We start from the raw sequence: 27969 nt of genomic DNA on the forward strand, positions 1-27969 counted from the left end.
TTTATAATTTCTAATAGTACTTGCTTTCGTCACGCCACTAGTTAATGCATTCAAGTTAAATTGGTATTTTTCTTGCGGCCCTACATTTTTTGTTATTCAAAATATGGTCATACTTCAATTGTTATCAGCTGTTTTATTTGGGAAAAAAGTTTTCTGCAGATTTTGTTTACTCGCTTAAAATGTAGTTTTCTCGTTAAATTGTTTTCGTTACTCAAATGTAACACAAAAATTAACCCTAAGTAACAGTGCTGCGACATAAACGGGTACGTTTTGGTGGTTAAGCTAAGCCGTTTTGCCCAATCAGCATCCGCCTACAAAACTCGTTTTTGGCCACGAACTCATCCCCCAAAATAAAATTTTCTGTACAGCTCGGCAATGGATTCAGACTGCGAGGGCGCAGCAGCGTTGGCTGATGACTCCGGCCACTTTAGCTGCACCAGCGACGAGGGAGGGGGTGATCCCGGGAAGAGGACAGAGCCGGAACGGGAGCAATCGATGTTTCTGGTGCGGCAGGAGCTCCTGCGGTCACGCAGCGAAGTGGAAAGACTCTTGAAATCGGAGCAGTGGTATAAGCAGGAGCTGAAGTCCCAGAAGCACAGCAGGCTGGAGACCCTGGAGCGGTTATACGCCCAGGAGCGCAAGTATCTGATGGAGAACCAAAGGCTGCAGCAGGAATCGATGCGGCTGCACTCAAAGTGCGTCACTCTGGAGAAGCAGCAAGAGCAGGGATCCCCAAGGTCCCCTGGCACATCGTCCTTTAAGGCGGACTCGGAATCACCCGACTCGTCCTTTGAGGCGAAGCAACAGGAGGCTCGCCTGCGGGATCAGCGTCAGTTGATTGACGTGCTCCGAAAGCAGAAAAAGATGCTTCTGGACGATATTCAGAGACTCAGCCTGGAGCACGACGAAAAGCTGTCTCAGTTGCAGCAATCCTTGGCTGGCATGGAGCTGGAGAGCAAGCACATGACGGGAAAATGTAAGCAACTGCTCGACCTAAAGAGCCAAATGGAGCACCAGCTAGAGCTTAAGAGTAGTGCACTGCGCAGTGTCACCGCCGAGCGGGAGCAGCTCCGCCAGGTCATCGCCGAGCTGAACGAGACGCTGCAAACGCAGGAGCAACTGCTAGCGATCAAGGAACAAGAGTTCCTTGATCTAAAACAGTACTACCAGCAAAAGTTGACCAGGGAGAGCAGCATGGAAATCATGCACTCCTATAGCCTGAAATATCATGAAGAGATCAACAGCAAGACAAGCGAAATTGCCAGCCTGAAGAACTCTCTTAACGAGCTTCAGTCGGAGTTGATGATGATGTCCCAGTTGAAGGAACAAAGCGAGGAGCAGCAGCGTCAGCTGGAACAGTTGGAGTTCAAGTTGGAGGCTCAACTTTTGGAGGAGGCGCAGCTCCGCCAAAGCGATGCCTTTAAGCTGGAGCAGGTGGAGAATTTAACAATTTCCTTGGCTTCCTTGCAAATAGAAAAGGAATGCCTTAAAGAAAATTTGAAAGAGGCGCAAAACACTCTACAAAAATTAGAACAGAAAGTCCACCTTCTTCACGGACAGTATGCCGAGATGTGTTTAAGGTGCGAAGAGACCAAGCTGCAATTGGAAGTAGAGAAAATTGAGATTGGCAAGTTAAAACAGCGAAGTTCCGTCAAGGAAAGTGAGTTAACGGAGAAACTCCAAGAGTATGCAGATCAATGCGATGAGCTTAGAAAAGCCTTAGCCAAAGCGGAGTCCAAAATGGATGACCAAAGCAAGAATGCTGAGCTTTGGCAAGAGCAGCTGAAATCGATCGAACGATCGAGACAGCAAGAATTTAAACAGTGCCAAGCGACTCAAACGGACCTCAAGGATCCGATATTAATTCAACGCATCGAGACTTTGGAATTGCAACTGGCCGATGTCAAGACCCAGAAATTACAAACAGTTTCGCTACTCCAAAAATTACTGCAGCAGCAAGACGCCAAGATAAAAAGCACAAACGAAATGGAAGCAGACTGGATACAACTTCTAGATGCCCTGCAAGCTACTCAACTTTTGGAGCAGGAAATGCGGGTAGAGCTTCAGCGTAAGACGATTGAACTGGAGCAATTAAATGAACTGTTTGCTGGGCAAAACGATGAACTGCAGAAGCTCCAGCAATTGAGTCTTGCCAAGGACGAGCAGAACCGGCTGGAGTTACAGCTGCTGAAGGAAACATTCCAAGAGAATCTGGAGATTCACTCCGCTGATTCGATAAACTTACAGAGGCTACAAAGCCAGGTTAACTCCTTGCTCGAGGAGCGGGAGAAAAGTACGCGAGAGGAACGCAAGGCAGTTGAGTGCTTGCGGTCTCTCGGCCAAGTTCTCGAAATGGAAACGGGAAGAAGGCTGCCACACATAAAAAGCTGGCCACAGTTGGCTAAACTTTTGCGAAAGGAACTGCGAAACGGGAGAGTGAACCACCGAAAGGCTGAAGAATTACCTGGGCTTAAAATTAAGCTAGCGGAGATAAGCGGACGGCACAAACAAGCGTTGTCCAAAATCGAGGTAAGAAAGGTTTATTAAATCGTATATAAGACGAATAGATGCAAACTGTACTACACGTAGGTGCCACAAAAATCGCAGAGTCCATTCAGTGTAGGTTTCATATGTGCATCAAAATAAATTTTACACCAACTAGCGTTGAAGTGATTTCTGTGGCACCTTATAAGCAATGTTCGGAAGAATGGGTAACTCAAAATAAATAAATATTTATTTTTCCGAAGTATCTGGAGCAAACATTGGCAGCGGAGCGAGCACGTTTTGAAGCCTCGGATTCGGGTAAATCGACGGCCAGCTCCACACCCCAGGAACCAGCCCATGAGGTGGCTAATCTGATTGATGACTACAAAAAGGTAACTAGCTCCACTTAAAGTTGTAATCTTTCCATAATTAAAATTGAATTGTCTCGTCGCAGCTCGTCCAACAAACCGCCAATGAGACCTGTCGCCCTCGTAACAGCTTCATTTTGGAGCTGATCGAGCGGAGTCAGCGTTGCCAACCGAATTTGTGCCAATTAAGCGAGGATGTAACCGCCTGTCAGGCTGATATGGATGAGCTCAGCAGGCTGCTAAGAGCTGGTCGGAACCAGCAGAGAGGGGAGGTCATGCCCTCCCTGATGGAGGAACTTCGAGCAGTGGCAGAGCACTCTTAGACTATCAAAATGTAATTTTCAGTCTAATTTTCACAAGTTTCACAAGAAGTACTTAATGTTTTACCTCGAATTTTGTTAGTTTTTTAAATGTGCAATTACTCAATTAACATTTGTGTTTAACCTAGTCCCATTATCTTAATATCCTCTTAGATCCTACTTAGTAAAATTGTGGAAATATTCATTGTTTGTTTTTTATATGTTACCTTTATTTATTTGTAAAACCTTTTTGTTTAATTTAAAACTTTCCAACTTCTATGTGAACGTTACATGCCAAGTTAAATATCTATTTTTCCTAAATTGAACATATACAAACCATATTTGGTTGTCACAAAATACATATTTATTTTTGTAGTCGATAATATTTAGAAGTTAAATACCATGTGAAGAATAAAATATATATATTTGTGTGAAATCGATTATGGCTTTGGCGGTACGAATGGGCACCTCGGAATCGTTGTACCATCAATGGTCGTAACACTCTCTTTTTGCGAATATCGCGTGTTTCCATCTTCGTCCACTTCTAAAAGTTGCTCTGTTTCGCCTTTTCTAGTTCGCGTTACACCACACCTGGCCTTATTCTTGTTATCCATGCATAAAATAAGAAGTTCGGTGTGCAGTTTTTCAGTTGGCTTCAAAATCTTGGTCACTGTACAATACGATGTAAACTTTTTAGGGCAGGTTACTCCGGCACATTGCCAACCATCTAAGGATAAGTAAACGTTTACATGCATACGAGCTTGCAGATAAAACCAACATTTACCCTTAGTTTTTTTTACAGTCGCTTTATTCATGTTCTCATTTAAGTGTCCATATGAGTCCACGGAAATAGATAAACTAGCCACCACTACTAGTAACAAGGGTAGAGAAGCATTCATAGCTGGTCCTTGCCGTTGAATTTGTTTTTATAACTGATTTTTGGATTTTCTTGGTAAGAGTTCCGTGTAAGTGCTGTGGTAAATTAATTTCGCTAAATATTCGTAGCATTTAAAAAGTTTAAAAGTTGGGTAACTGCTTAGGACAGGAATGGTAGATCTTAAGAATTTGATTGTCCATAAATCACACCTTTGTCCTAATTTGTACGTGGTTCACACCTACCTATGCAAGTACTATCCAAAACAGTTCCCTAAATGAAACAGGAAAATCGAATTCTAAGCAGCCAAATGTTTTGCAGACCTCATCCATGAATGATGTAAGCTGTGGCAAATCGATTTTGTGGCTTCATCTTCAATCAGAGACGGCGGCAGTCTTTTTCTTTTCTGCTCGAATATATTTAACGAAGGCATCCGACACCGCCCTTGGCATTGTCAACGCCTGGAATGGGATCCGGAGGGGCTCGTAGGGGGAGGGCCGAACCACTTGGGTATTGATAAATGCGTTGAAAACTAAGCGACCGCCCAGTGGATTACCACCTCCCCACGCCAGGCTCCCCGATCCACGGAAAGCACCTCCCGCAGCCAGCTCGCGATGAGGAGCAATCGACCACAATCGCTGGTCAAATTCAATTGGCGCAATTTTTCATCTGTGGCTCCAAGGGATCCGATCTGGCGGATCCTTTTGGGCTGTTGCTGCTGCCGTCTATTGTTGCTCTGGGCCGTGGCAATTGTTCTCGGCTCTGGATCTCTGGAGCTATGGAGCTACGGAGCTACGGAGCTGCCGAGCCCTCGGCTCAAGGTTGTTTATTTTGAAAAATCACCATCACCCGATCGTGGCCTGTGCCGACGGCTGGGGATTTAATTCTACTCTGGACATTTATAAATTGCATTCAATTTATACACAACACGAAAGCGTGATTTTTACATTTTTACAATCTAGCGAATAATAGATCAGCGTCGTATTATTGCCGACTCCTCACTGCAATGCTCTTCGTAGCAATCGATGCTTTTGAGTCTTCAGCCTGTGGCATGAAGAAGGTTCCTTTACTTTTTGGAAAGACGGAAAAGAACTTGCCGTATTTATTACATCTTCTACAAATTGGTTTAAACCTAAATATGGAAAATATGATCCCAAACATGGGTTTTGGGTTGGTCGTTGTAAGGATTAATAAGAGGTTTGGTTATCTAAGTTCAATAAACATGGTACCTTTTGTTAGTTGTTTATTATTACAATTATAAATATCGTAGTTCTACTCAACCACATTCACAAAAAAAATTTTAGTTTTATTCATCGTAGATTTTTAAAGGTTAAATAATAAAACTGATAATACTTAGATATTTTTAACATGATAAAAAATGTTATATGTATATGTCAAAGTCATTTATAGTAAAACCCCAGAAGTATTTTCAAAAATGCGTTGGAAGCGATTTAAAGTCCCCATTTATTCCACTTGACTGCTGCACGGGATAGATCCCCTTTGGGGCTCTATTATTTAAATACAATTTCCCTACCTCATGCTGGCCCTTGAAAGCTTCGCCCCCAAAGATGGGGCATCGTCTCGTCCATTTGAATTGATCAGAGTGCTTTTTGTTGTACTTTTCTTTGGCTCTTTGATTTCGGTTCTGTGTGTTGAGCAGGTCGCTCATTAAAGAGGAAGGAGTTGGCGGGCAGAGGGGCTTCTGGCCAAACAAAAGGCATAAACATTTAATTCTCACCAAAGCGATTGATGCGGTCGCAGGGGCGCAGAGCGACGATGTCGAGCTCCGTCCGACTGTAGGCTTGTCTGGGGATACGATCCTTCTTCTCTCCCAGCCAGGGTCTCAAATCTCGAAAGCCAGTCCTAGTGCCAAATTGCAAATGCAACTTGTTAACCTTGAAAACCGAGCGGACGGATGGCCCGGCGGACAGATAGTCAAGGAGCCTGAACCGCAGACCCCGCACAGTATGAGGCATTTAGTCAGACGTCGTCGTTGTTGTTGGTGGTGCTGTTGCTGTGGCTGTGGTTGTTGTTGTTGTTCTTGGTGATACCACTGATGCCGCTGTTGTTGTCCGTCTGCCGATCACTCGTTTGTCTAGCTGCTGCCCCCCGCTTATGTACGACTACACTTAAAGAAATACCTCTTAAAATGTTAGTTCTTACTGTAGATTGGAGCCTCCAATAAAGCAGATTAAACTGAAAAAAATATTCAGGTCATGAGATTTAAGCCATACTATAACTATTTAGCAAACAAATGTCCCTTATTGCTCTTAAGATGGTGAAAAATAATGGGATTTTAATCCTATAATTTCTTTTAAGCTGCTAAATAACTTGTAATTTGCAGAAGGCGTAGAACGTTTATTCTTAAAAACTAAGTCTAAACATTATTCATAGTCAATTCTATCTCACATTTCTATATGATTAAGATGTCACAAAGAAAATATGAAATTTAACTTGGATTATACCTAAGTTACCAGCGATATTCTGTGCTCTGAAGAGATGATTTTTATATTTTACAATTTTAAATGTTTCAGTTTTAATGATTTACTTAAACACTAAGATCTGCCAATCAATACTGAAAGGATTATCCAAACGGAGCAATAAAACATGTTGGAGTTGACATTCCTCCTCTTCTTTTTGTCAGTGCAATTCGCATATTGAATAATGCGTTTATGGCCAGATGAATGACACTTCATACATGCGTCCCTGGAGCTGCAACTTGCAACTGGCAACTGGCAACTGGGCACAAACGACTGGTAACGCAGGCCAGGAGGGTAAGGATGCCGGGTCTGCCTCCTGGTGGTGCATATTTCATGCGTAAACTTTGGCTTGGGCATCCGCCACTATTCGTCATTTGTGCCGGGCCATGTCAGTGCTGTGTTTGAAAGAAATTCGTTTAAATTGTCAATTGTCTGGGGTCCTACGGCTGCAACTCCTGCTGCAGCTCCTGCTCCTGCTCCCCGGCCAGGAACTGGTTTCCAGCCACTCCTAATGAGGCGCATCAGCGGAAAAAAACGGGAGTAAGGAGCGGGGGGCGAAACGAGGTGGCCCGAACCCTTTTAGCATTCAGACGTGATGGTTGGTGGCCCCCACAGTGGCCCTGGAACTCAGGGCCTCGGTGCGTTTGCATTTAGCTGGCCAGGCACATTAAAGTCGAGCCAACTTACCCACATTCGAGCGGCATGTTTAGTGCCCTGCCAGTGGTTCCCATTCCCGAAGCTACTCCCTGGAATCCATCCCATCCCATCGCACTCCCACCGGAGGGGCCACTTCCATTCTGATTTGGCCTGAGATTCGGATGCGGATCGGATCCTGCTTACTGGGTGTTGCAATGTCATTCCCTGCATTTTATACACTCGCCGCACTTTACAGCCCGGCCATAAATAAACTTGTATCTTTAAGATAGAAATAGTCGTAAAAAATCAGCAAATGACCCCGAATCCCTCGGTCGCCTGGAACCCCCCACGTCTAAGCCGCGTGAGAGCTTTTAACCAACTCGAGACGAACTAGAACCGATCCCAGGGAACCATCAAATGGGAAAGACCCGGTCGGGCCATTTGGAGCATCTGCAGAACATGTGTAAGTTCCATATTAAATTTTATATTTAGCGCACGACTTTGTGCGCTTTATTTTCCCTTTTAGAATTTTGCATACAATGATACCGCATCCCTGTGAGATGATTTGAAGATAGCATAGCGAGATCGTGATTGAAGCGAACAATCGCGGTCATTAGGAAATTGGCTTTATGCGACTGCCGAAACATTTAAAGGGACTTAACCCATTTATGGAACCGAACGTAGAGTGCTTACTTTTGCAGGCCTTAGAATGATGAATTTCGATCATAACCCTCTTAAATCATTTTCCCTGCTCATATCGAAAGCCATTTAATATCCAAATGGCTCGGTTTCCCTCTCCGTATTTTTAATTTAAATACATTATTCATAAGAACGTTATTATCGCTCTTAACAAGCCTCCGAACTGCCTCAAGTGGCTGCCGGCCTTTCCTAAAGCATAAATCATAATTATATTCAACTTTTTACATCTGCCTCACCCCTTTGGGTATTATAAACACATCTTTTGGGAGGATGAAACATCTCAATGAACCTGTAACGTGGGCGCATTTCAATTTACCTTCCAACGCTGCTGGAACACTTTGACCCAATTCATTTCAATTCAATTGAAACATTTCTGAAGCGTTTAAAGACCAACCATAAAAGGCCGTTGAAATGGGTTTTTGTTGGCGAGAACTTGAGTTGGTAGTCGGTTTGTGGCAGATCATAAAAAATAATTAAGAAGTTTGTACTTGGTGCGATCTGGAAATCATGCAGTGCTCTTTGTTAAGCCTGGTATGGTGATTTGTGGAAAGTTTTGTACATTTACGCTGACCTGATAGCCTTGGTAATGCATTTTTACGAGAATGTTTTGGCCGCATCCTTACATACTTCATTATTACACTAAAATTTTAAAACAGTGAAATGAAATATTCCTCATTAAAAATACCCAATATAGAGTATCCCCGCTTCGCTACTCCAATCACTAATTAAAGCTCTTTCGGTTCTCTTCTTGTTTTCATTATTTGGACCATGGTTATTTAATCAATGGGGCTCAGTTGCGTGTAGTCCACATAAAAGGGAAGACACTCCAGCGAGCGCTCAACTCGAGACTCAGCCTCACTGCCTCCAGATTGGTACATTGATCTTGGCCCATTACGACATAGTGGAAAGAACCGTTAAGATCCGCGGATAGCGAACGAAATCAATGACCCAAAACATTTTTGGGTTGCCCACATTCTGTTGTTTTGATTACGTCAAATGGGATGCCAGCTGCTCCAATATGAGGCTGCGAGCTGGGCGGCTTTCGATCGATAACTATGCAATGCATTAACATTTCTCGATCCCGGGGCAGGGGATCCCAAAGAGCCAGACCCAGAGCCAGAGCCACAGGAACGAGACAAAATGTCAATGGGAGAGTCTTGTTGCCGGCCTGGCGTCTCACCAGACAACATGCAAATAGCAAATAGCGCATAGCAAGATGCCAGAGCCCAAGTCCACGACCAAGTCGGGCTGAATCTGCAGCCCAAGGGGCCCATGTGGCCATGCAATTTAGTCAAAGGCCCTAACGGCATTTGAGCCAAATGCGTTTACGTTTACGCATCCGCTATAAACTCGTATGCCGGGTTCTGCTGCCACAGCCGCTTGCCGGTTCTCTAAGCCGGGACCTCGGAGCGGTGTTGTCGTTCTGACCGATTTAGTGCTAGCTGTAGAAATTGAAAAAGTGAGTCATTGAAAAAAATTCAAAACGTTCGCTTATTTTAAAATCTTCCTTCTCATGTAGATCTTTTTTTGGTTTAAAGTTTTTGCTTTTAAAGACTTTTTTTTAGATAGAGGAATTTGTATACCTCCGTTTAAATTTAATTTTTATTTTTTACCAGATAATGTTAGTTTGAAATATGTGCTTTTGACTAATAACATTTCAACGAACTGGTTCAGCGCTTGTATAAAATGTATGATCTCCCTTTCTAACGCTATACTTGAATATCGAAACATTGAGATTTCCAAAAGAAGTAAATATGTACGCATTTTTATCGATCTTTAAATCGATTTCAAATGGATGTTCTTAGAAGTTAAGTTCAGTCTTACCCGCATAATTTATAAAGAAACTTGAATTTCTGTAACTTTTCCTCCCTTTGTAGAGCTATATTTATTATCAAAACATTTTGATTTCAAAAAGAAGTAAGTATGTTTTCCTTACTTCAAATCTATTTCAAAAGGATGTTTTGAGAAATTAGTTTTACATTTACTGTTATAAGCTATATTTAGCCAAATATGACCACTTTTGGATTTAAGATCCCTCAACACTGTCTCGGAAAAGGTGTTGGCAGCGAACCCAGAACCAGTTGGCAGAGTTATACTTATGCTTTAAGCAGGAGCATGCGACAAAACTGTGGCTCTGGGTTCGGTGGCTGGGCTGCGGATCCACTTCCTTCGAGCTGGGTACTGTTAATTGGACCCGGGCTGCCCCCCTTCCCCCCTTCAGGGGCATCGGAGTTTGGCAGTGCGTGGCGCACTTAAACGAGGTTAACTGTACTGCGAAGGCATCGCTCGTCTCTGGGCCGCCGCGCAAATTTAATTTCAACTTACGTCAACGCCAGCGCTCCAGGGCCCGAGATCGGAGATCCAAGATCCAAGATGCGAGCGGTCAATGCACGCATTACCAGTTACCACTTCCCCACCGCCAGCTTATCGGGCGGCGATCGCTGAGCCCCGGCACTTTAGCTCCCAGCTCCGAGGTCCAACTCCCAACTTCCAACTCCCAACTCCCCCTTTGTGTCTTCTGGAAAAAGCCCATCAAATCAGCAACGTGATGCTGCCCTTGGGCCCTCGGTCTGCACTCTCTCCATAAAGCGGTCATAACATTTGCACCACAATAATAGCTGTAATACCAACCGCCGCCCAGCCCCATTCATTCAAGGATAATGTTACGGTTAATGGCGCGGCCGGGCGAGTAATTTAATTTACTCGTACACTCGCCACATGCCCCCAACAAACGAACAACGCGAATTATTATGGCCAAAAATCGCGACTAGACGGCCGCGCAGACGGTGCGCAGATGGAGTTGCAGATGGAGCGGCAGATGGAGCGGCAGATGGAGCCGCAGATGCAGATATGGATGGAGTCGAAGTCGGAGTTGGAGATGGAGATCCCTCATGCCGCGGCCCATCGGCGATCGTCAGTCGGCCAGACTTTGGAGATGAGACAGTGAAGGCTGGCAGTCGGCCAAGTTGGCCCGAACAAATTACTGGGCTCTATTGCTATAATTTTCCCTGAAACTTTGTAAGCGATGGAATCTAAGGAAAATTTGGGACTTCGGGAAGTTAATAGGATCGAAGATACAAATACTGATTGACTGTGTTACGGTTTCTGTGCCTAATAAAGGGTTTTATCTTCCAGAAGCAGGAATATGAGTTGGTGGTAATAGTGACTAGGTCTCAAAAACATAAACTTGTGTAGAGCATTATTAAATATTGATATTGGCATTTTTAAAAGAAATTTTGTAAACAGAGCTTAATTAAATAACCATTAATGGGACTATTATAGGTCATGAAATATATGAAGTAAGGATACATTTATGAGAAGATCTAGGTTGCTTCTTGGTTTCATTAAATTAAATCTTCATTATTACTATTTATTTTTTATTTCAGTCCAAATATAAATCTGATTATGTATATATTTTTATTATTTATATTTTCTTTCAGAACCTTTTTATTTTGTTATTGCTCATCCGTCTTTCATCACCTGGAACTAAATTTTCATCTTTTGCCAAGTCCATCTCCAGCAGATTTCGTTCGCTCGCCCGCAGCCGCATTAGATGGCGATCGTGTTCGCTGGCTAATACCCATTATGCCATAAAGCGTTACCAAATCGCCATTAGCACGTCGGGAGGTACGCCCCGCAAGGCGTAGCAAGGGATGGAAATAGTAATGGGATTTGCAGGACTGGAGGAATGTAGGTGTAGGTAGCGGGCTTCGACAATGGATTGATCAAATAAATTGCAACGATGGACATACCGATAACGATCGATAATGATAATGATAGTGTCGATGTCGATGATGATGGGCCTGGACCAGAGCAATGTGGATGGGCTGTGGATGGGCCAGTGATGAAATTGTTGGCTTCGATTTTGGCTAATTGCAGGAGTCCATTTGAAATGCCTACTTAGGGCTAATTGGTCCCCTCGGAAGCGCCGCCAAGAAATGTACAAATATTTCACGCTGTGCCTGTCATGGATGTTGTAATTGATGCTGCCGCCTCCAGGCTCCAGGGTCCAGGTTCCAGGTTCTCGGTTCCAGATTCCCGGTTTCTGGCTCCTGCAACATTGTGTGCCATGTCAGGAGATGTCAACCCGCCAGTGTCGGCGACGGACCACGATGTCCGAGTCCACAAGACCACGACTATGACTATGAGTCCCCGACTATGACGATGACGATGACGACGAGGACGGCGAATCTAACAACTTTGATTGACTTGTGATTTGAAGGCGCGCCTAATTGAAGCGAGGCGGCTGCAAAAGAGAGAAGTAGATTCTGGGACTGGACCCACTGGACTTCGGTCTGCGAGTGCACTGTGCGAAAAGAGGGGGATAGGTCTGCGTTGCAAGACAAATTTGATCCTACATCTAAATATATGGCGGATTTATCCAATAGAAGAATACCCTTTTAAATCTCATTGGTATATATGTTATTCCGGATGTCGAAAATACTTTTGTTCATATGTTCATATATTCTACTGCCGTACATGGTATATCTTCGGAAAAGCAAGACTTAAACTAACATATGTTACGTATTCTTTGAATGTTTATGTAATTTTTAGGATTTTTCTAACGATAAGCTTAAAAAGGAAATGATTCATTGCCAAGCACGCCAAAATAGAAGTCTGGTTCTTTTCGTTCTAAGAGCAGTATAAAAGTTGCCGACCACCTCGAATCATAAAGAGATTACCAATAAGTAATTTACAAAGGTGATTAAAACCAATTACGTTTTATAGCTCCTTAAGGTTTTTACCCTCTATAACATATTTGAATGCGGTTTTTTAATTAAAATGCCATTTTTTTTAAACTTTTATTTTCATTTTTTCATATGAAAGATATTGACTTGTAGATCATAAATGATTTAAGTTTTTTTCAATATACCAATTGGCTTGAAAGATATTGGCATTAAATTTTTATTTTCAATTTTTATAATCAAAATTGGAGAATAAAACTTAGTATCTATATATATAATAAACGTAGTCTAAGGCAAAAGTAGCTATAGCTGCAAAAAAAGAAAACATGGCTTAAGGTAGTTGCAATTGCCTTTGAACCTGAGAATTAATAAACAATTTATAAAAAAACTTATTTTTAATTTTTTAAATTTGTATAATAAAAGTTGTAAAATAATACTTATTTTAATTTTTTTTTTAAATTTATAAAATAATAAATATTATAAAAATGGAGAAACAACACTTATTTGTCCATTTTTTATTAAAATAAATATTATTATTAAATAAATATTATTTTATAACCTTTATTTGAAAAATAATAATATTTACGGACCCTGGTCAAAAGTGTGCTTAAAAGTGATATATTAAGAATCCTTCTGCACAAATAATTTCTGAATTTCTGCCTTAGGACTGTATTGTTTCTAGTTATTACCGGAGAATTGGATTAAAAACATTTGTTGGGCATCCCTTTGCAGCGAACCATAATGGCCATAACATTTATCTCAGTGCCCTCGGCTAGACAAGAGCTCCTTGTGTTGACTGCTCTGGTAAAATGTTCGTGAGAAATGTCATTAATACGAGCGATGTGACTGCCTGGAGATGTGGATGTGAATGTTGCCGGGCCATCCCCTTGCCCGCCCTTTGCCACTCTATCCGCACCGCATTGTTGCACTTAATTAATGTGAGGATGAAGAGACTCCTTCCGCCCTCCGCCCTCCGCATCCTCTTGGCGAACACGCCCTCGGCATGCACTCGATGTGGTCAGTAGTCCCTGGACCGGACCAATGCCAGTGCCAGCCATATATGGGGTCAAGTCGTCAGAGGCAGAGGCGTCGGCGCGTCTTGCGGTGGGAATGGCTCCACGGAGCACTTAGAACCGGCGATAATGGTCGAACGTTTATCTATTCCAAAGAGCCATTCTGGACGAGCTGCACCCAATCCAATCGCAATCTGAAAGGCGTTAACAAATTATTTGAAACATGTAGCGCCGCGTTGGCATCCAATAATCCTGCCCGCACTTAGATCCCAGTAGTAACAACCCCCTCCTCCTTCGGGAGCCCCTCTGTGGGCCAAGCAGGCGTTAATAGGCATTGCGATGCCAATAATTTGCAATTATACTTAATTGTAATCGTCATTGCTGATGTTCCTGTGCGGCAATTGAGAGTTGTTATTCTGTTTTGTTTTCTTTTATTGAGATTGGCTTGCTCACCGCGTGTGTGTTTGTGTGGCTGGGGGCCAGTGCTATATGTACAACATTTCGTGTTTGCTTAAGCGGTCGTTTTACTTGGCTAGACAAATGTTTATTAAGCCTATTACTTACTGGTGTATGTGCACTCGCAGGGGCAAAACATCTGTATACATATGGCTGACAAACGTTGCTGGACATCAGGTGGATTTGTATCGCTTCTCTGCTCTCGAGCATGTTTTATACAATTAAATTGAATGCTTTTCGCGCACTGTTTGCCTGCATATCTTATCCACATGATCTACCCCTGCGTTCTTGAGTTTTTCAAAAGCAGAGCTGTCCATATAATATTAAAATTTTTAAGTACAATTTACTTTTAAATCACAAGCCAAAAGTAATCTTACTTAAACCTTTTAACACGTTTAAAAGCACGGTAACATTATGTAGGAATCCAGGCCAGCAGACTGCTTTTGAAGACTTATGCGATAAAATCGTTGCTACAGCGAGAGTGTAAAATGTAACCAGTGTAGATGGTTGATATCGCTAAACTAGGACTGCACAGTGCAGTTCCATTGCGTCGTCTTCGTCGTGGGAATTCCTCATCCACCGACCGAAAGGAATATATCAAAATTCCTGCGCTCAGGTCGAGTCTGTCCTTAATTTACTAGGTCGATATGTGTGTTCGTCGTATCGCAAAACTTAGATGCAAAGAGCTTAGCATTATGACAAAAATATTACACTATGTGAAATGATCGGGGAATATCAATTCGCTTATTGCTGCTCCTTGGGAGCCGTAGCTTAATGCTAAGAAAAAATACTCAGTTCCAGTGTTCTCGATGCTCGATACTCCTCACTCGGTCGGATACTCAGTACAGTATGCCGGGATGAACGGCCCCGCTGCGCTGGAAGTACACATTCGGGTTGCTGCTCAACGTGGGCTCCAGCGTCGTGTAGAGATTCGTTTCGTCGGGTCGTATAAACATGCCTAGAAAAAAATCGGTTATAGTGTGTATCAGGTTACAGAAGGTATTTATGAACAGATTTTATGAAGATTCGGTAATGTTGCCTGAATGCAGGGACGGTTAATCAAAAATAATGGAGCTAAATATTATAAAAGAACAGTTTGTTTAATCTTAAGTTTTTTAAGATCTCAATTAAAGTCCTACATATTTTAATTTGACAATTTTTATTGGTATTGTGATGCGATAAAAAATTGCTGGTTTAAATTTACGAACTTAAGTTAAGCAGAAAGTACACATTTTGTGAACTCAACTACGAATTTAACTTCTGTTATTAAATTATTCTGATAATAGGTAATTAAAAATACTACATCTTTTGCTTTAAATGTCTTTTTAAATGTATTCTGCGCTCTGCGACATTTAATAGTTCAGTTAAGAAAAGCAATATTGATGTTTTTATTAATATGCCAATTTAAGAACTTTAGGTTAAGTAAGCAAATCCATATTTTGTGACTCTACCTTTGAAACTGCTTGACCCAAATCGATAAAGATAATATTGGTATATTATTTTCACTCTCCAGATTGCTTAATATTTGTTCACCCCTTTGGAAGCCCTCCCTGCAGACAAAGGCCAATATCCCTAGGGGATTGTTAGCAGTCGGTGGGTATTACCTGGCGCATAGCGCAACGTTTTGGCCAATTGCGCCGCTTGTGTCATGGAGGTTAGCGAGTTGCCCAACTGTTTGAGGGTCAACGGCGTGAGCGTGGGCGGTGCGGCTTGCTGTGGTGGCGGTGGTTGCGGTGGCAGTGGTGGTGGTGGTGCGGGAGGATAATAGCAGAACGGGTGCGGACTCAGGTGTGCTGGAAAATAGTGATACATACGCGTATAGCTCGGCGGTGCGGCGGTGACCAAAGCAACCCGATCTGTCGGCGGATTGCAGGGATTGGCGGTGCGGTGGTGCGGTGGTGGAGGAGTGGGTGCGTGTGTGGTTGGGAGTCCCAGTGCCCAGGTCCCAGAGCCGTGTGTAAAGTTACCAAACCATTAACAAAACCAGTCGTGACCCACACAGGCGTATTGGTAATATTACGTATAGGATAAACACATATGTACAGTAATTATTGGTTTTTGACAATAAATGTAAATTCAATTAAGTTTCGAAAAGGTAAAGATACCGGAAACAAAACCAAAAGAGTCAAGCAATAATGAAAAAGGTTCCGAATGATTGATGAACATAATAGTAATGAGAGAATTACAGAAACAGCACGAATGGATTATGAAATGTCATATGCAAGTGTGTGTGTCGTGAGCGTGTCGAGAATTTTTTGATTATGTTTGACAAAATGTGAGGGTGATGATGGAGGTGGGGTTCGATAAGGAGGAGATATGTGTTTTCGTTGCAGTGATGAAGAGATATTTTGGTTTGGAGTTCGTTGTTGATGTTGTTGATGAATGTCGTGTTGGTTGGCGGTGGTGTTTGATGATATATGTATGCATGACAAGACAAATAAAAAAGTAAACAAAGTAAAATAACAATAAATATATATGTATTTATAGTTTCATGTGCTTAGAGTGCAACCAAGGTATAGCCATATGTTCGCAGTTAATCACTAAATATGTCACAACTTCTGCCCATGGTCAGCCATAATTGGCCTGACCCAGAGCCCGAGCCCAGGCACAGATGTTCCCAATTCGTGGAAATTACCCCGCCATATTTCACACTTTTGCCGGCCAATTTATGGCGGACTTAATGATGTCAAACGATTTTATGTCAATGGGTTAACTCTGCACCCTCAAGCGATAGAGAAAGTCCCACTGGCTTGCATTTATTTTTGTTTTTACGGTATTGGGCAAAACCCCAAGCTATTTTCATCGGAATCTTAATAGGTTTGTGTTGGATTTACAAACAGTTTTTGCTCTCGTTTATCCACTTTACTGGGCTGTGACCTTCATTAACGTTAAGGGTTAATAAAACCTATGTGGAGAAATTCCCAGGGGTCGGCCCCCAAAGGTTTTTTAATCGCGCCCAATAAAAAATACGCGCTATGGCTGCAGTTGCAATACGAGTAGCATGTGCAATTTTTTCTCCCGCTTCTGGCTTAATAATAATAACCAAACCAGTTCAAGTTTATGCATATTTTCTGTTTCGCCTCCGATTCCACGAAATCCAGTTTCCCTTTTAGATAAGAACCAGCCCTAATTGTTCGGCTATTTATAACTTTCGTACACTTGTCATAATTAGCAGCCAGTTGGCCTGGCCAAGACTTTGGTCAAAGCCTCATTTCCACAGCGCTGGACCTCTGGTCAAAATTCAGTTAAGACGGGCAAAGCCTAACAAATGTGAGCCAAATCAACAGGCAGCAGCTGGGGGTAATAACTTACGATTATTATTATATTTTCAACAGCTCTGTGGGCCAACCGAAAGAAACGAGTGAGGTAAACTGTGTTAATGACATGGAAACTGACAAAAAGACCAGAAGATCGGGGCAAAGAGAGGCTGGAAAATCGGGGATCTGAACTCTTGACAGTGTTAAATGCAGCAGTTACACACATGCCAACCTCTTTTCCCGTGGCTCTTTCCTGGGTTTCTAATTAACTTAGAACAAATACTGCAATTAAGCCCGCTTGTTTTTCTGCGACTTCTGTTCTGCTTCCCCAGCCTCGAATGTGGAATTATGTGTCAGAAAATGAAAATGCATGTGTGTGCCAGAGGCCGAGACTGTATCTGCATCTGTATCTGTGTCCGTACCTGTATCTCCAGATATATCTGTATCTGCGGTGGGCAGGCTTTTGCATTTCGCGCTAAAAAAGAAACTAGTTTTCCAACAGCAGCCGCCAGCTGAAGCGGCAAATTTGGCTTAATTCCGATTTGCCCGAGACCAGCTAGAAAATCTTTCTCTCCGATTTGCGCCGACTGTCAGCTCATTTGGCCATTATGAATTATGTGCGCCAGCATTAAATATGTTACTTTAGCTCACAGCCGACAGCCAACTTAACGAAACGAGACGAAATGTAACGAAAAACGCTAATTAAGTGCAAATATGTATGGCCAGTCTCGAGATTGGCGTCCGTGTGCATGTTCTGCACTGCCCTGGTGTTGGTGGACTTTGTATCTGTGTGTGGGGGCGGCCAAAGGCCCTGAAAAACTTCTATATGGCTAGAGATGGCAGGAGTACGTGACCCTGAATTTTAATTGACATAATAGAGGAAGTATAGAGAAACGACCCTTTTATAAAGCTACCCATAGGAATTCAAAGGTGAAGAAACCAAGGCTTAGTCCAAGATATATGTGCTATTTTTAAAGTGTGAGCTGGAAATTACACTTCAAAATTATTTCCTTTATTTGTATTTATTGCACTGGTATCCTCTTAGAAGATCTTGATTCTAAGCAATATTGGACCATAAAATGATGCATAGTACAACCTCTTATAACCCAGGAAACTGCTTATCTGCACACGTTCTTATGTTTTATTTAATACACCATAAGAATGAATGCCTTTCAACTTAAACTTTAATTTGATATGAGCTAAAACTAGTGTTTATAGAGACCTGAAAAACCTAAGATTCTAACCATACCATAATAATTGTTCCTTATTCTTTATCTAACTAAAGGTATGAGTTCCTAGCCCATTAGAAATATGTGCCCGAAGCATGTTTTCTCGGCTGCCGTTGAAATTCTTTTTATGAATTATTCCCCCTTTAAACTGAGGCGATTTATTCCATCTCCATTATTTCCTCACTTTTAATTCCTCTTTCCGTGCGCCCGACTCGGCTGTTTTTACTTTTCCTCACTTGCATTTAATTATTTCTGCCTCTTTCACCGGCTGGGGAAAATTCATTAAAATTGCCCATCTCTAGAGCGGAGACGGAGCCACGTTTTGCATTTTGCATTTGCCGTTTGCAGTTTGCAGTTTGCAGTTTGTCGGCTTGCCCCCGCCCCAGTGGATGTGCTTCTGCTTCCTTACCCTAAGCCCAGTATCTTCTATCTGGCTGGCAACAAGTTAAAGTTAAACCAACTGCCGCACGTTGACTGATTGCTACGTGCAGATTGTCATTGTTCGCCTTTGTTGTAGGCTCGGTGCCTCTTGCTGCTGTTGTTCTTGCCACAGTTGGGTTTGCCTTTGCTGCTTTTGCTGTTGTTAGTTGCTACATACTTTGCAGACTTGAGTAATTTCTTCGCCGAGCGCTGGCTTTTTGCTTTTTAGCTTTTTCCTCATTGGCTTCGGCGTTGACTCTTTCTTTCTGCCTCTGGCCGCAGCGCCAAAGGTTGTTGCTTTTGCCTTGGCCGTGGTCTGGGTCTTTGAGAGTGAGTTGCCAGATGTTGTGATATCACGAAGCAGCATTATAACTAATTGGCCACGTTCGTTCTAAGCCATCCCCCTCGAATCCCCTATCTCCTTTTCTGAGTTCATTGTCATGAACTGCGCTGCGGAGGTTTTCCCTCCCATTTAGAGGCGGAAGAAAAGCATTTTTCACATGGCCGCAACGCTCGGCAATTTGCATATTTTGGTTAAGGGCGTATGACCTTCGAATTGCTACAATTCAATTTACATTTCAGTGGGGTGTGCGTTTGGTTAGATAACCATTCTGTGGAATATTAGACCATAAATCACTTATAAACCCTGTGTTCTTAGGTTGTGCGATTAACGAACATTTAAATTAAATCTTCTGTGTTGTGAAGACCAATCAGTAATATTATTTTGATCATAAAATGTAGCTTATAACATGTATTTTAACGACACATTTATTAAGAAATGTGTAATCCCCTGGTTAAACAGGCTTCTCCCGAATGATTTACTTTAAAACTCTACGTTCAGAAGGCTTAAAATAAATCATTCTTTTGCCGCTGAACCGTATCGCACCTTTCCATTGTGCCCCTTTAGCTTGCATCCCTGGGCGGTAACCGCAAGCTGGCTAAGATACCGTAAGACCGAGGCGATCTCCTGGCCAATTTAGCGTAATAATTTCAGCATGTGCAGTTGGCACACGGCTCATTGGCTCCCTAGCTTCCTCGGCATCCGACCCCCCGATCGGTGGGCCTGAACCGCTTTGAGCTGGGCTAAGAGCTGGTACCAAGACCTGAGTTGGCTTTTCCGCTTTCGGTTTCATTGCCGCAATTCGGAACTGGTTATCGATTACGATGCTGGCCGGCTGCTGGCACTTCTAGGCAAAACTAAATATCATCGCTCCACAGCATCCAGCCCGCCAGCCCGGCAGCCCGGCTCTGGTTGCAAACCGCTATAATTTTGTGGTAATATACAGTGACGCTCGTTTCAAGCACGTGCTGGCAGCATTTACCCAACTCATATATTAAGTCCCATACACAGGCGCTGCCGCGGACTGCAAACTGAAGTTGGATACGATACTCAACAACACGTACTTCACAGATTTGTACATTACGCCATCGTCATCATCATGATCATCATCTTGCCCATCATCGTTGTCAAGATTTCTGCTCCGCGCCGCTTGGCTCTGTTCTGTTCCTTTGTTTTTGCTCTTTGGTTTTTCAATTTCAAGTTCGTTGCCTCAGTCTTTGGTCCGCTGGTAGTGGTCTCAGAACAATTGAGGCTAATCGAATCTTTTTTATGTCATATTTTCGACAGCTGATGCTGACCGAACCGTTTCAATGGGTGCCCCAAGGCAACGTTGGGTTCTAAACAAAGCCAGGTTAACAGAAATCATTTGATTGAAATTGTTGTTTCAGATTGTTTTAAATTTGGGTCTAATAATTGGCAGCTTAAGCAATCAAACAGAACAATTTAAAGCCAAATGTTTGTGCTATCTTTCGTATTGACTTCAAGGCAACGGTAGGAAATCAAAACAATACATGCTGCTAATATCCTAAATGTTTAATATTTATAAAAAAAAGTTCTGAAAGAAAACGAAAGACTGAGGCAACGAACCTTTATTTTAATATAGTTTTTAATGTTGTTCAATGATTAATATTCTTGACCATCAATTATGAATACTCCTCATATAAAAGACTAAGGCATCGAACTTTGTTTCTCCAGACAGAAACCTAATACTTTCCAATTACTTTTGTGTGCAGAAAATAATTCCTATAAGGGAATCTATAATAATCATGGCCATAACTTGTTCACTTCTCATAACATAAATGAGCTTTCTTTGAGCTAAGCCCCTGGCCAACTGGTTTATGACAATGAAGCAACCTTTTGGAAGTATCCATCAATAACACGCGAAACCTCGGCTCGAGCTGAGCTTCACGTCCTCAAGTGTGCAGAAAATAGAAAAAATATCAGATTCAAAAGCAATCTCTGGACTGCGCACAGTTAAATGACTATGCGGCCTCCCTGGGCTCTTTATTGACAAATCCCCACCGATCGATAAACATGCAAGACAAATAGACAAAAACTTCCGCACGGGTCTCGGGAGTGTAGCGACAAGCTTTAACCTTCCAAGGTCTGCTCGGATCTGCTTGGAACTGCCCGGCTCCACGGGCATGAATGATTGATTTTATGTATGTGGCTGCCTGGCATAAAGTCACTCAATAAAATTACAAAAAAATGCGACGTCGCCGGAGAACAAAGACCGCTGGCAGATGCCCAGATTGATGGGCCCGTCTTACTGACCAACTGGCCAAGTGGCGGCACTGCCAAGTCGAAGATGGGACACTCTGCTGGCCGATAAGGTCACTGGATCGTCTCGGGAGGCATCTGCACAGATGCACAGATTCCAGTTGCAGTTTCCCCACCGAGCAGTGGGCCCCAGGGGTTAGGGTATAATGATAACATCACGCAGCAGCAACGGAAGTATGTACGAGTATCTATTTTTGTGGCTCCGCCTGTCATCGCGCCGCTCGTTGTCGACAGCTGCCCGAAGCGCTTACAACAATGCGACTTCAATTAAAGCAGCCCGGCAACCTTGAACTCTCGTTCAATCAGCGGCAACGGGTTGCTCAAATCGGCCGGACCCCACGACGTCCTTTTGGCCACATCCAGCCAAGCCGGGCCCCACTCAAAAAAAAAGATATTACATTTAACTATCTTGAAAATGTGTGAGCTGTTCCACTGGGAATAGGTTAAATCCAAAAATAAGTATTCAAGACGGGTTGTTTAGTATATATCAGTTGGGTAATACAGGGAAATTGTATAAATGGGTGATATACTTTAAAAGAAACTCGGATTAAACCAAAGTAATTCTATCATACTACGCCATAAACCAGCATTAAACTCAGACCTAAATGTATTGACATTGATTCTGAAACTATTAAACTGAAATTAAACTAATGACTTAGAAAACGAACTTTTTAGTTAATTATATTTTCAGTTTCAATTTTACAAAGTCATCATCAATAATACTTTTCATAATATCGAACCACAAATTGTTCATCTCGGTTAAACAAAAGACTGAAACAACGAACATGTTTTTCATTTTCGATCGTACCAAAAATACTCCCCTTTTATAAATTGTGTTGTAAAGTAATAAGTTCTCATTATAAGAATGGCTTTTTGACAAGTGATAGTGGATTTTCATTTGAAAACGACCTAAATTTCTTTGCGTGCAAGAGAGACCCAAGCTGGGCTGTCAATCTGCGTTCATTCCTCGCCTTCGACTTTGACTTCATGGCGGCAATCATCGAGAGCGGTTGGCCTCTGACGCGCCCTTTCCCCCGGTCCACTGATCCGCCCCTGTTCCTGCCCCTGTCCCTGTCCCTGCCCCTGCCCTTGCCCTGGAATCTCTTGGCCCGGTTCATTCCTTTGCGTCAACGCCGTTAGCTGTCGTTTAGTTTATTGTTGCAAATTGTTCAGTGAATTATGTGCCGAACTGCTTACTGCCAACGACCACACACACATGTGCCATTGAGTGTGTATGTTTGAAGGCTTGGCAGGAAATTTGATATTATGGATTTATTGGAAATGTCTTTCGTTCCTCCCTGCGGTTTCGGTTTACTGATTCCTAATTTGGAGCACATAAATTTATGATTTATTGTCAATCATTTTTAAGGACTTTTAAGTATTATTAGCTTTTAGTGGGGCTTGAGAGAAATTTACAAGGCCTCTAAATCTGTTTGTAGAAGATGTTTCAAAGGCAAAGCAAGACTCATTTTATTTTCTATCGAAAGCGATTTAGTTTGAAATAGCAAATATTTGTTTTCAGATAATTCGTTGCCTCTTTTAATGTTTATAGTGCGGAATAATAACCTGACATTTTTTTTTTAGGAATAACTTTTATTGTAATCCCATCTGCAGTAAGTTACAAATGATCAAGAACCTTAGCAATGGATTGCATCTTACTTCAGAGGCAAGACATCCAATAATTTGCCTCTCCTTAGGCTGTCAACTCCGCAGCCAAATCAAGTTCGTTGCCCAAGTCATTTGCTCTTCAATCAGCCAGCGCAATGGCACGAAAAAAGGGAAAAACTTTTGATTTTTCCCTTGCCTCATCGCCTTATGTAAATTTTCAGCTGCTGCCCACATGCAGCTCCAGTTTCTTTCTTTCTGTGCCCTTAATCAAGCCGGAACCCTTGCTGTCGCTGCCTTTGGCTCACTTCACTCAGCCTGGCTCAAGTCGAAGTCGAAGTCGGAGTCGGAGTCGAAGAGTTAGCGAGACAACTACACAACCCACACACATGTTTCTGGATCGGATCCGATTGGATCGGGTTTGGTTATGGGCTGAAGTATGGCCTGGGCTTGGGAATGGGTATAGGTATGGGTATGGGTATGGGTCTGGGCCTGGGTACGATAATGGCAGCGATTGCAGCTCTCGGTGATGTTTGCTCCTTTTTCTTGTTAAGCTCTGTGCCTACTTTGATTTCGCTGACTCCGTGTGTCTCCAGACATTTGTCTTTTGCTCTTAAGGTTTCTGCCTGCTGCCTAGTTTTCCTTCGTCGTTGATTTCTGTTACCCCTCAAATGCACTTTCAATTGCAGACAGTTTGACGTATATATGTGTAGCCGGGCCAGAGCACTATATCTCTCATTTATCTATCTATGTACGAACCTACCTATATTTCGTCTGTCGCTGGCTGCCTCACTTGCTGGCTTTCTTCAGCCGAGCTCTGAGTCGGAATTGGAAGTGGAATTGGAATTGAAATCGGAATCTGAGGCTCAGTCTGAGCCCAGGCTGCCCACAGGCACTTTGGCTTGTGGGCCGTGGCTCAAACTCCAGATTCGGCTCCAGCTTCACCCAAAGTTCCAGCTGCACCTCGGCTTTTGTCCTGCCCGAGCTTGCCTTCTTGGATTTGGAGTTGGCTTTGGAGTCGTCGTCAAGTAGCTGCCATGTAAAACGCTTCCTACTTTGGCCTACCAGGGCATTGTTATAATTTGGTAAGCTATTGCAGGTAATGCTATTGCACACTATCCAAATTATCGGGTAACTGGATTTTGGTACAGATATGACTGGCAACGTAAGTAAGATAAAATATCCTATGCTAATACGGTTTTTGCCAGATAATAAATAAAAATATTTTGTTTTAATTTTAGTGCCTTTTCATGGATTTGTGAAGACTTTCCTTCGCCTGCAATTGCCTTAATTAATTTCCCCGATTGCCTCACGCTTTTCGCAGAGCACTTCTGCTTCGTTTTCCACTTGAATTACCCCAAGTTTTCCTGTCCCATTTCCATTTGAAATGCTTTTCGCTGACTGTAATCATACATTTGTGATGTATTTACTTTAATTAAATTACGTAAAGTGTTACATGGCTTGGGCACGCACATTTGAAGTGCCCCACTGGGTGCCCTTCCTTCCCCGAGTTTCCCCACATCTTTCCAGTTTGCCACACACATAAACCATTCCGCTTATGCTTTCATTAGAAAGCTGAAATAGTTAAAAGCCTTTTATGGCCTGTTATTGTTTAGAAAGAAGAAAAACAAAACTAATAGCCCAGAAATACAAATTCCATAAATATTGTTTCTTGTCAGGCGGTTCATAAATGGCCGAAAATTGCAAAGTCAGCTTATATTGTTGGCTTTGTGAGATTTGGCTGCGACTCGTTTCACTTGCTCTTTGACAAAGTGCCGGGCGAATTCCGTTTGAGGACAGGTCGTGACCACTTCCACACCGCCTGACAATGACATTTAACACCGACTAATGGGCAGATGTGAAATTCCGAATAATGTGTTGATGGCTTTATTGGCATCGCCAGAAATGATTTAAGCCTCAGCTGCAAAATCTAATCAAATACCTAACCCACGAACCTGGACGTTCTCACCAACAAAATGAAAACGAAAGCTGAAAGACAGATGGACGGATCGCTGGATGTGAGCTCTTTTTACACTTTGCTTACACGACGAATGCGGCGTTGGGAAAATTAATATGCCAAACAATTACACGGCCCGGCAAAACAATTTTAAGCCCAGTTAATGCCGTCGCACAGTGGTCCGCAGTTACGCGAATTCGCCGCGAAAAATTGCCTACAATTGCCAGGGGACGCGAAATGAAAGCGCACAAATTTGCATACAAGCAAATGATGCGGAGCAAAAGGAAAATTGCCATACATACTAATTGGAAAAGAAATGCATAAGCAATGAAAAAGAAAATAATGACAGGGCGCGGTTCGGGAAAATGTGTAATTATTTATTTGACATTGGCAATGAAACTGCAAGCAAAAGTCATGGAGCAGAGTGAATGCTTTGGAAGCCAATTGCATGGAAACTAGAACAATTTTTTATATTTAACCTGTTAATTGCAATAGTTCCTAATTTATAATGGAAAAGAAAATAATGACAGTGATTATTTTGGGACAATACTATATACTATACACTTATTATATTTTGACCGCTCCGCTGAAACTAAAAAAGCCCAGGAAAAAACTATGTGCTTTAGAATAGATTCTCCCACCAAAAAGATATCAAATGTACTACATTTCCTGGTATCAATTTAAACCACTGTACCTTGGCTACCGTCTGCTGAAACTCTCAGTCTTTGAAAGTTAAGACTTTTGCTTTTCTTCCCCCCACTTTGTTGCTGCTTTTAGAAAGAGCGAACCAATGGATAAACAAAAGTTCAAGAGGTTGCCAGCCCCGCCCCCTTTGCGCACATGAGGCAAGAAAAGAAAGTTATTACAAAATAACAGAGGCTGACAGCTGACAAGGGCAGGAGGAATGGAATGGAACTGTACCAGGTTGAGTTGGGTCCGATGGCTGCCGGCAGAAATTGTGACAAATTCGGCTGTGGAGTAGGTACATGGAGGAGCGGGACTTACCACCTCCGTTGTTGGCACTGGAGCAGTGCTTGGAGCTGAGTCCCTGGCCCGTGTTGGAGGCCGAGTTGGGCAGTCCGCAGCCACTCATCACGCCGTACTTGATGGGCTTGAAGTGGAAGAACGAGGGCGAGTAGCCGGACCCGGCGCGGCTCAGCGAGCTGAACTGCTCCTCGCGGTCCTCCACGTAGAGGCCCTCCTTGCCCATGGCCGCCAGCTGCCGTCCCTTGGGCATGAACATCACCAGGAAGACGGTGGCGGAGGTGGCCACCAGGCCAAAGGCCACGCAGGCGTCCTTGTGCCGCTCGGCCACGGCCAGTCCGCACAGCATCCATCCCAGCCAGATGGGGATGGCTCCCCCGATGGCCAGGCCGATGTAGGTGGCCTCCCGGTAGTTGTCCCGGATGCCCCGCGACTTGATGGCCAGCACAGCGATGAAGACGATCAGGAAGACGATGTAGATCAGCGAGAAGAGCAGCTCCGAGAACTGGGTCTTGCAGAGCGGGATCAGCACGGTGCTGACCGCCGCTATCCGGGTGTAGATCTCCGGAGTGCCGTCCAGCGTGGTGTAGGACGTGGGGTAGAACAGCGCCGAGTAGTTGGTCTGCGAGGCCACGGTGGTGCTCAGGAAGCCGCTGCCCATGACGGGCACACTCGTGGTGTACACCTCCGGTGGCTGGGTGAGCAGCCACTGACCCCCGATGGCCACCTGGATGAGCAGCGCGAAGAGGAGCAGCAGGCCCTGGTAGGGCGCCGGCAGGTAGACGCCTCCGTTCAGGCTGATCAGGAAGACGCACTTGACCAGCAGGGCGGCGAAGACCAGGGCGTAGGACACGCCCACCCCGAAGCGGATTGCCCCGCAGCTGAGCAGCGTGGGCTGCGCCGTGATGACGGCCCCCAAGCTGGCGCAGGCGAACAGCCCGAGGAGCAGCATCTGGCCCAGGAAGAGGTGTCGCCGCGAGGGCGACGTCCGCCAGGCCTTGAAGAGCACGAAGATCTCGAAGGCGGCCATCATGAGCATGGTGAGGGTGGCCAGAACCAGCACGGGCACCACCCACGGCTCCTTCCGCAGTCCTGCGAAGGGCAGGTGGGTGGACACTATGCTGGGCGGGGTGCTGTTGGAGTGGCCCCCCGGAGGCGCCCGTCCGGTGGTGCCGGCTGCCCGCGCCTTGGCCCCCAAACTACGCCGTGGCGTGGCTGCCGTGGTGCTGGAAGTGGTGCTGCTGGAACTACTGGAGGACAGCGTGGGCACCACAAAGAATTCCGTGGACATTTCCAGGCGGGCGGCACTCGAGACATTGCCGCCCGGAAAGTTGAGATCCAATTGTTTGGCAGAACGCTGGGAATGGGGAGCTGCCGGAGTGGTGGTGGTGGTGCTGGTGGTGGTACTCGTACTGGTACTGGTACTTGTGGTGGAGCTGGTACTGGTGGCATTCCGGCTACTCGGCTTGAGCACCTGGTAGGCGTTGCGGTCGGTCTCCTGGCTGGTCACCAGGCGCACCCGCCGCCAAATGTTGTTGCCATTCACGCTGAGGCTCCGCGACGCCGGCGTGGTGGCGATCAGCTGCAGGACCAGCAGCAGGACGAGCAGCAGGTGGCGTCTGCCGGCCATTGGATGCGGTGACCCTTCTTTGCCCAGAACCTTTCCCCGATCAGATGCGGCACATCTCTCGCGTACGCGCACAAACCCTCACACGCGATCGCGATCGTTCGTCTCACAAATTCTTCAGTCTTCGCTGGTTCTCGTTCTTCAATTCTGCGGTCTATTTCTTCTCGGTTTCGATTCTCGCGCTTTAACGTCCGCTCGCTCCGATCGACCAACTGCAACTGACTGGCGGCTCTGCAAGTCTGGCTTTGGCCGGGCTTTGTCGTTTGAGACCTGTTT

The 27969-nt window shown here is 44.0% G+C and overlaps 3 protein-coding genes across 5 annotated transcripts; 1 reads left to right on the plus strand and 2 right to left on the minus strand.

Moving 5' to 3' along the window:
* The first annotated feature begins 105 nt into the window (after positions 1-105).
* LOC108017636 (myosin-11) lies at positions 106-3591 on the plus strand. Its single transcript, XM_017084744.4, has 4 exons — positions 106-263; positions 369-2529; positions 2748-2876; positions 2939-3591. Exons 2-4 carry the CDS (start codon positions 376-378, stop codon positions 3173-3175), a joined length of 2520 nt encoding a protein of 839 aa, XP_016940233.2. The 5' UTR covers positions 106-263; positions 369-375; the 3' UTR covers positions 3176-3591.
* Positions 3234-4094, minus strand: Sfp78E (Seminal fluid protein 78E). Its single transcript, XM_017084746.4, has 2 exons — positions 3936-4094; positions 3234-3878 (listed from the first exon to the last, which is right to left on the minus strand). The coding sequence occupies exons 1-2, from the start codon at positions 4048-4050 to the stop codon at positions 3592-3594; spliced, it is 402 nt and encodes a 133-aa protein (XP_016940235.4). The 5' UTR covers positions 4051-4094; the 3' UTR covers positions 3234-3591.
* Positions 4095-13946: 9852 nt separating this feature from the next.
* On the minus strand, positions 13947-27922 carry LOC108017616 (uncharacterized). 3 transcript variants are annotated; one of them, XM_065865024.2, is made up of 3 exons: positions 26088-27921; positions 15599-15787; positions 13947-14952 (listed from the first exon to the last, which is right to left on the minus strand). In XM_065865024.2, the coding sequence occupies exons 1-3, from the start codon at positions 27694-27696 to the stop codon at positions 14834-14836; spliced, it is 1917 nt and encodes a 638-aa protein (XP_065721096.2). In that variant the 5' UTR covers positions 27697-27921; the 3' UTR covers positions 13947-14833. The 3 variants fall into 3 exon arrangements, with proteins under 3 accessions (XP_065721096.2, XP_036671718.3, XP_065721097.2); XM_036815823.3 differs by having other exon boundaries at positions 15599-15850; XM_065865025.2 differs by lacking the exon at positions 15599-15787 and having other exon boundaries at positions 26088-27922.
* Between the last annotated feature and the right edge of the window lie 47 nt (positions 27923-27969).

This window comes from Drosophila suzukii, chromosome 3, assembly GCF_043229965.1.
Source record: "Drosophila suzukii chromosome 3, CBGP_Dsuzu_IsoJpt1.0, whole genome shotgun sequence".
NCBI lineage: Eukaryota > Metazoa > Arthropoda > Insecta > Diptera > Drosophilidae > Drosophila > Drosophila suzukii.

What these genes read in the sequence shown, in the direction of transcription:
- LOC108017636 (XM_017084744.4), top strand. Translation starts at nt 376, where the DNA reads ATGGATTCAGACTGCGAGGGCGCAGCAGCGTTGGCTGATGACTCCGGC. An exon ending in AAGCGTTGTCCAAAATCGAG is followed by an intron (nt 2,530 to 2,747) that starts GTAAGAAAGGTT and finishes ATTTTTCCGAAG; the next exon opens with TATCTGGAGCAAACATTGGC. An exon ending in TGATTGATGACTACAAAAAG is followed by an intron (nt 2,877 to 2,938) that starts GTAACTAGCTCC and finishes GTCTCGTCGCAG; the next exon opens with CTCGTCCAACAAACCGCCAA.
- Sfp78E (XM_017084746.4), bottom strand. Translation starts at nt 4,050, where the DNA reads ATGAATGCTTCTCTACCCTTGTTACTAGTAGTGGTGGCTAGTTTATCT. An exon ending in GACTGTAAAAAAAACTAAGG is followed by an intron (nt 3,879 to 3,935) that starts GTAAATGTTGGT and finishes ACTTATCCTTAG; the next exon opens with ATGGTTGGCAATGTGCCGGA.
- LOC108017616 (XM_036815823.3), bottom strand. Translation starts at nt 27,696, where the DNA reads ATGGCCGGCAGACGCCACCTGCTGCTCGTCCTGCTGCTGGTCCTGCAG. An exon ending in CAGTGCCAACAACGGAGGTG is followed by an intron (nt 15,851 to 26,087) that starts GTAAGTCCCGCT and finishes ATCCGCCGACAG; the next exon opens with ATCGGGTTGCTTTGGTCACC. An exon ending in AACGTTGCGCTATGCGCCAG is followed by an intron (nt 14,953 to 15,598) that starts GTAATACCCACC and finishes ATTTTTTTCTAG; the next exon opens with GCATGTTTATACGACCCGAC.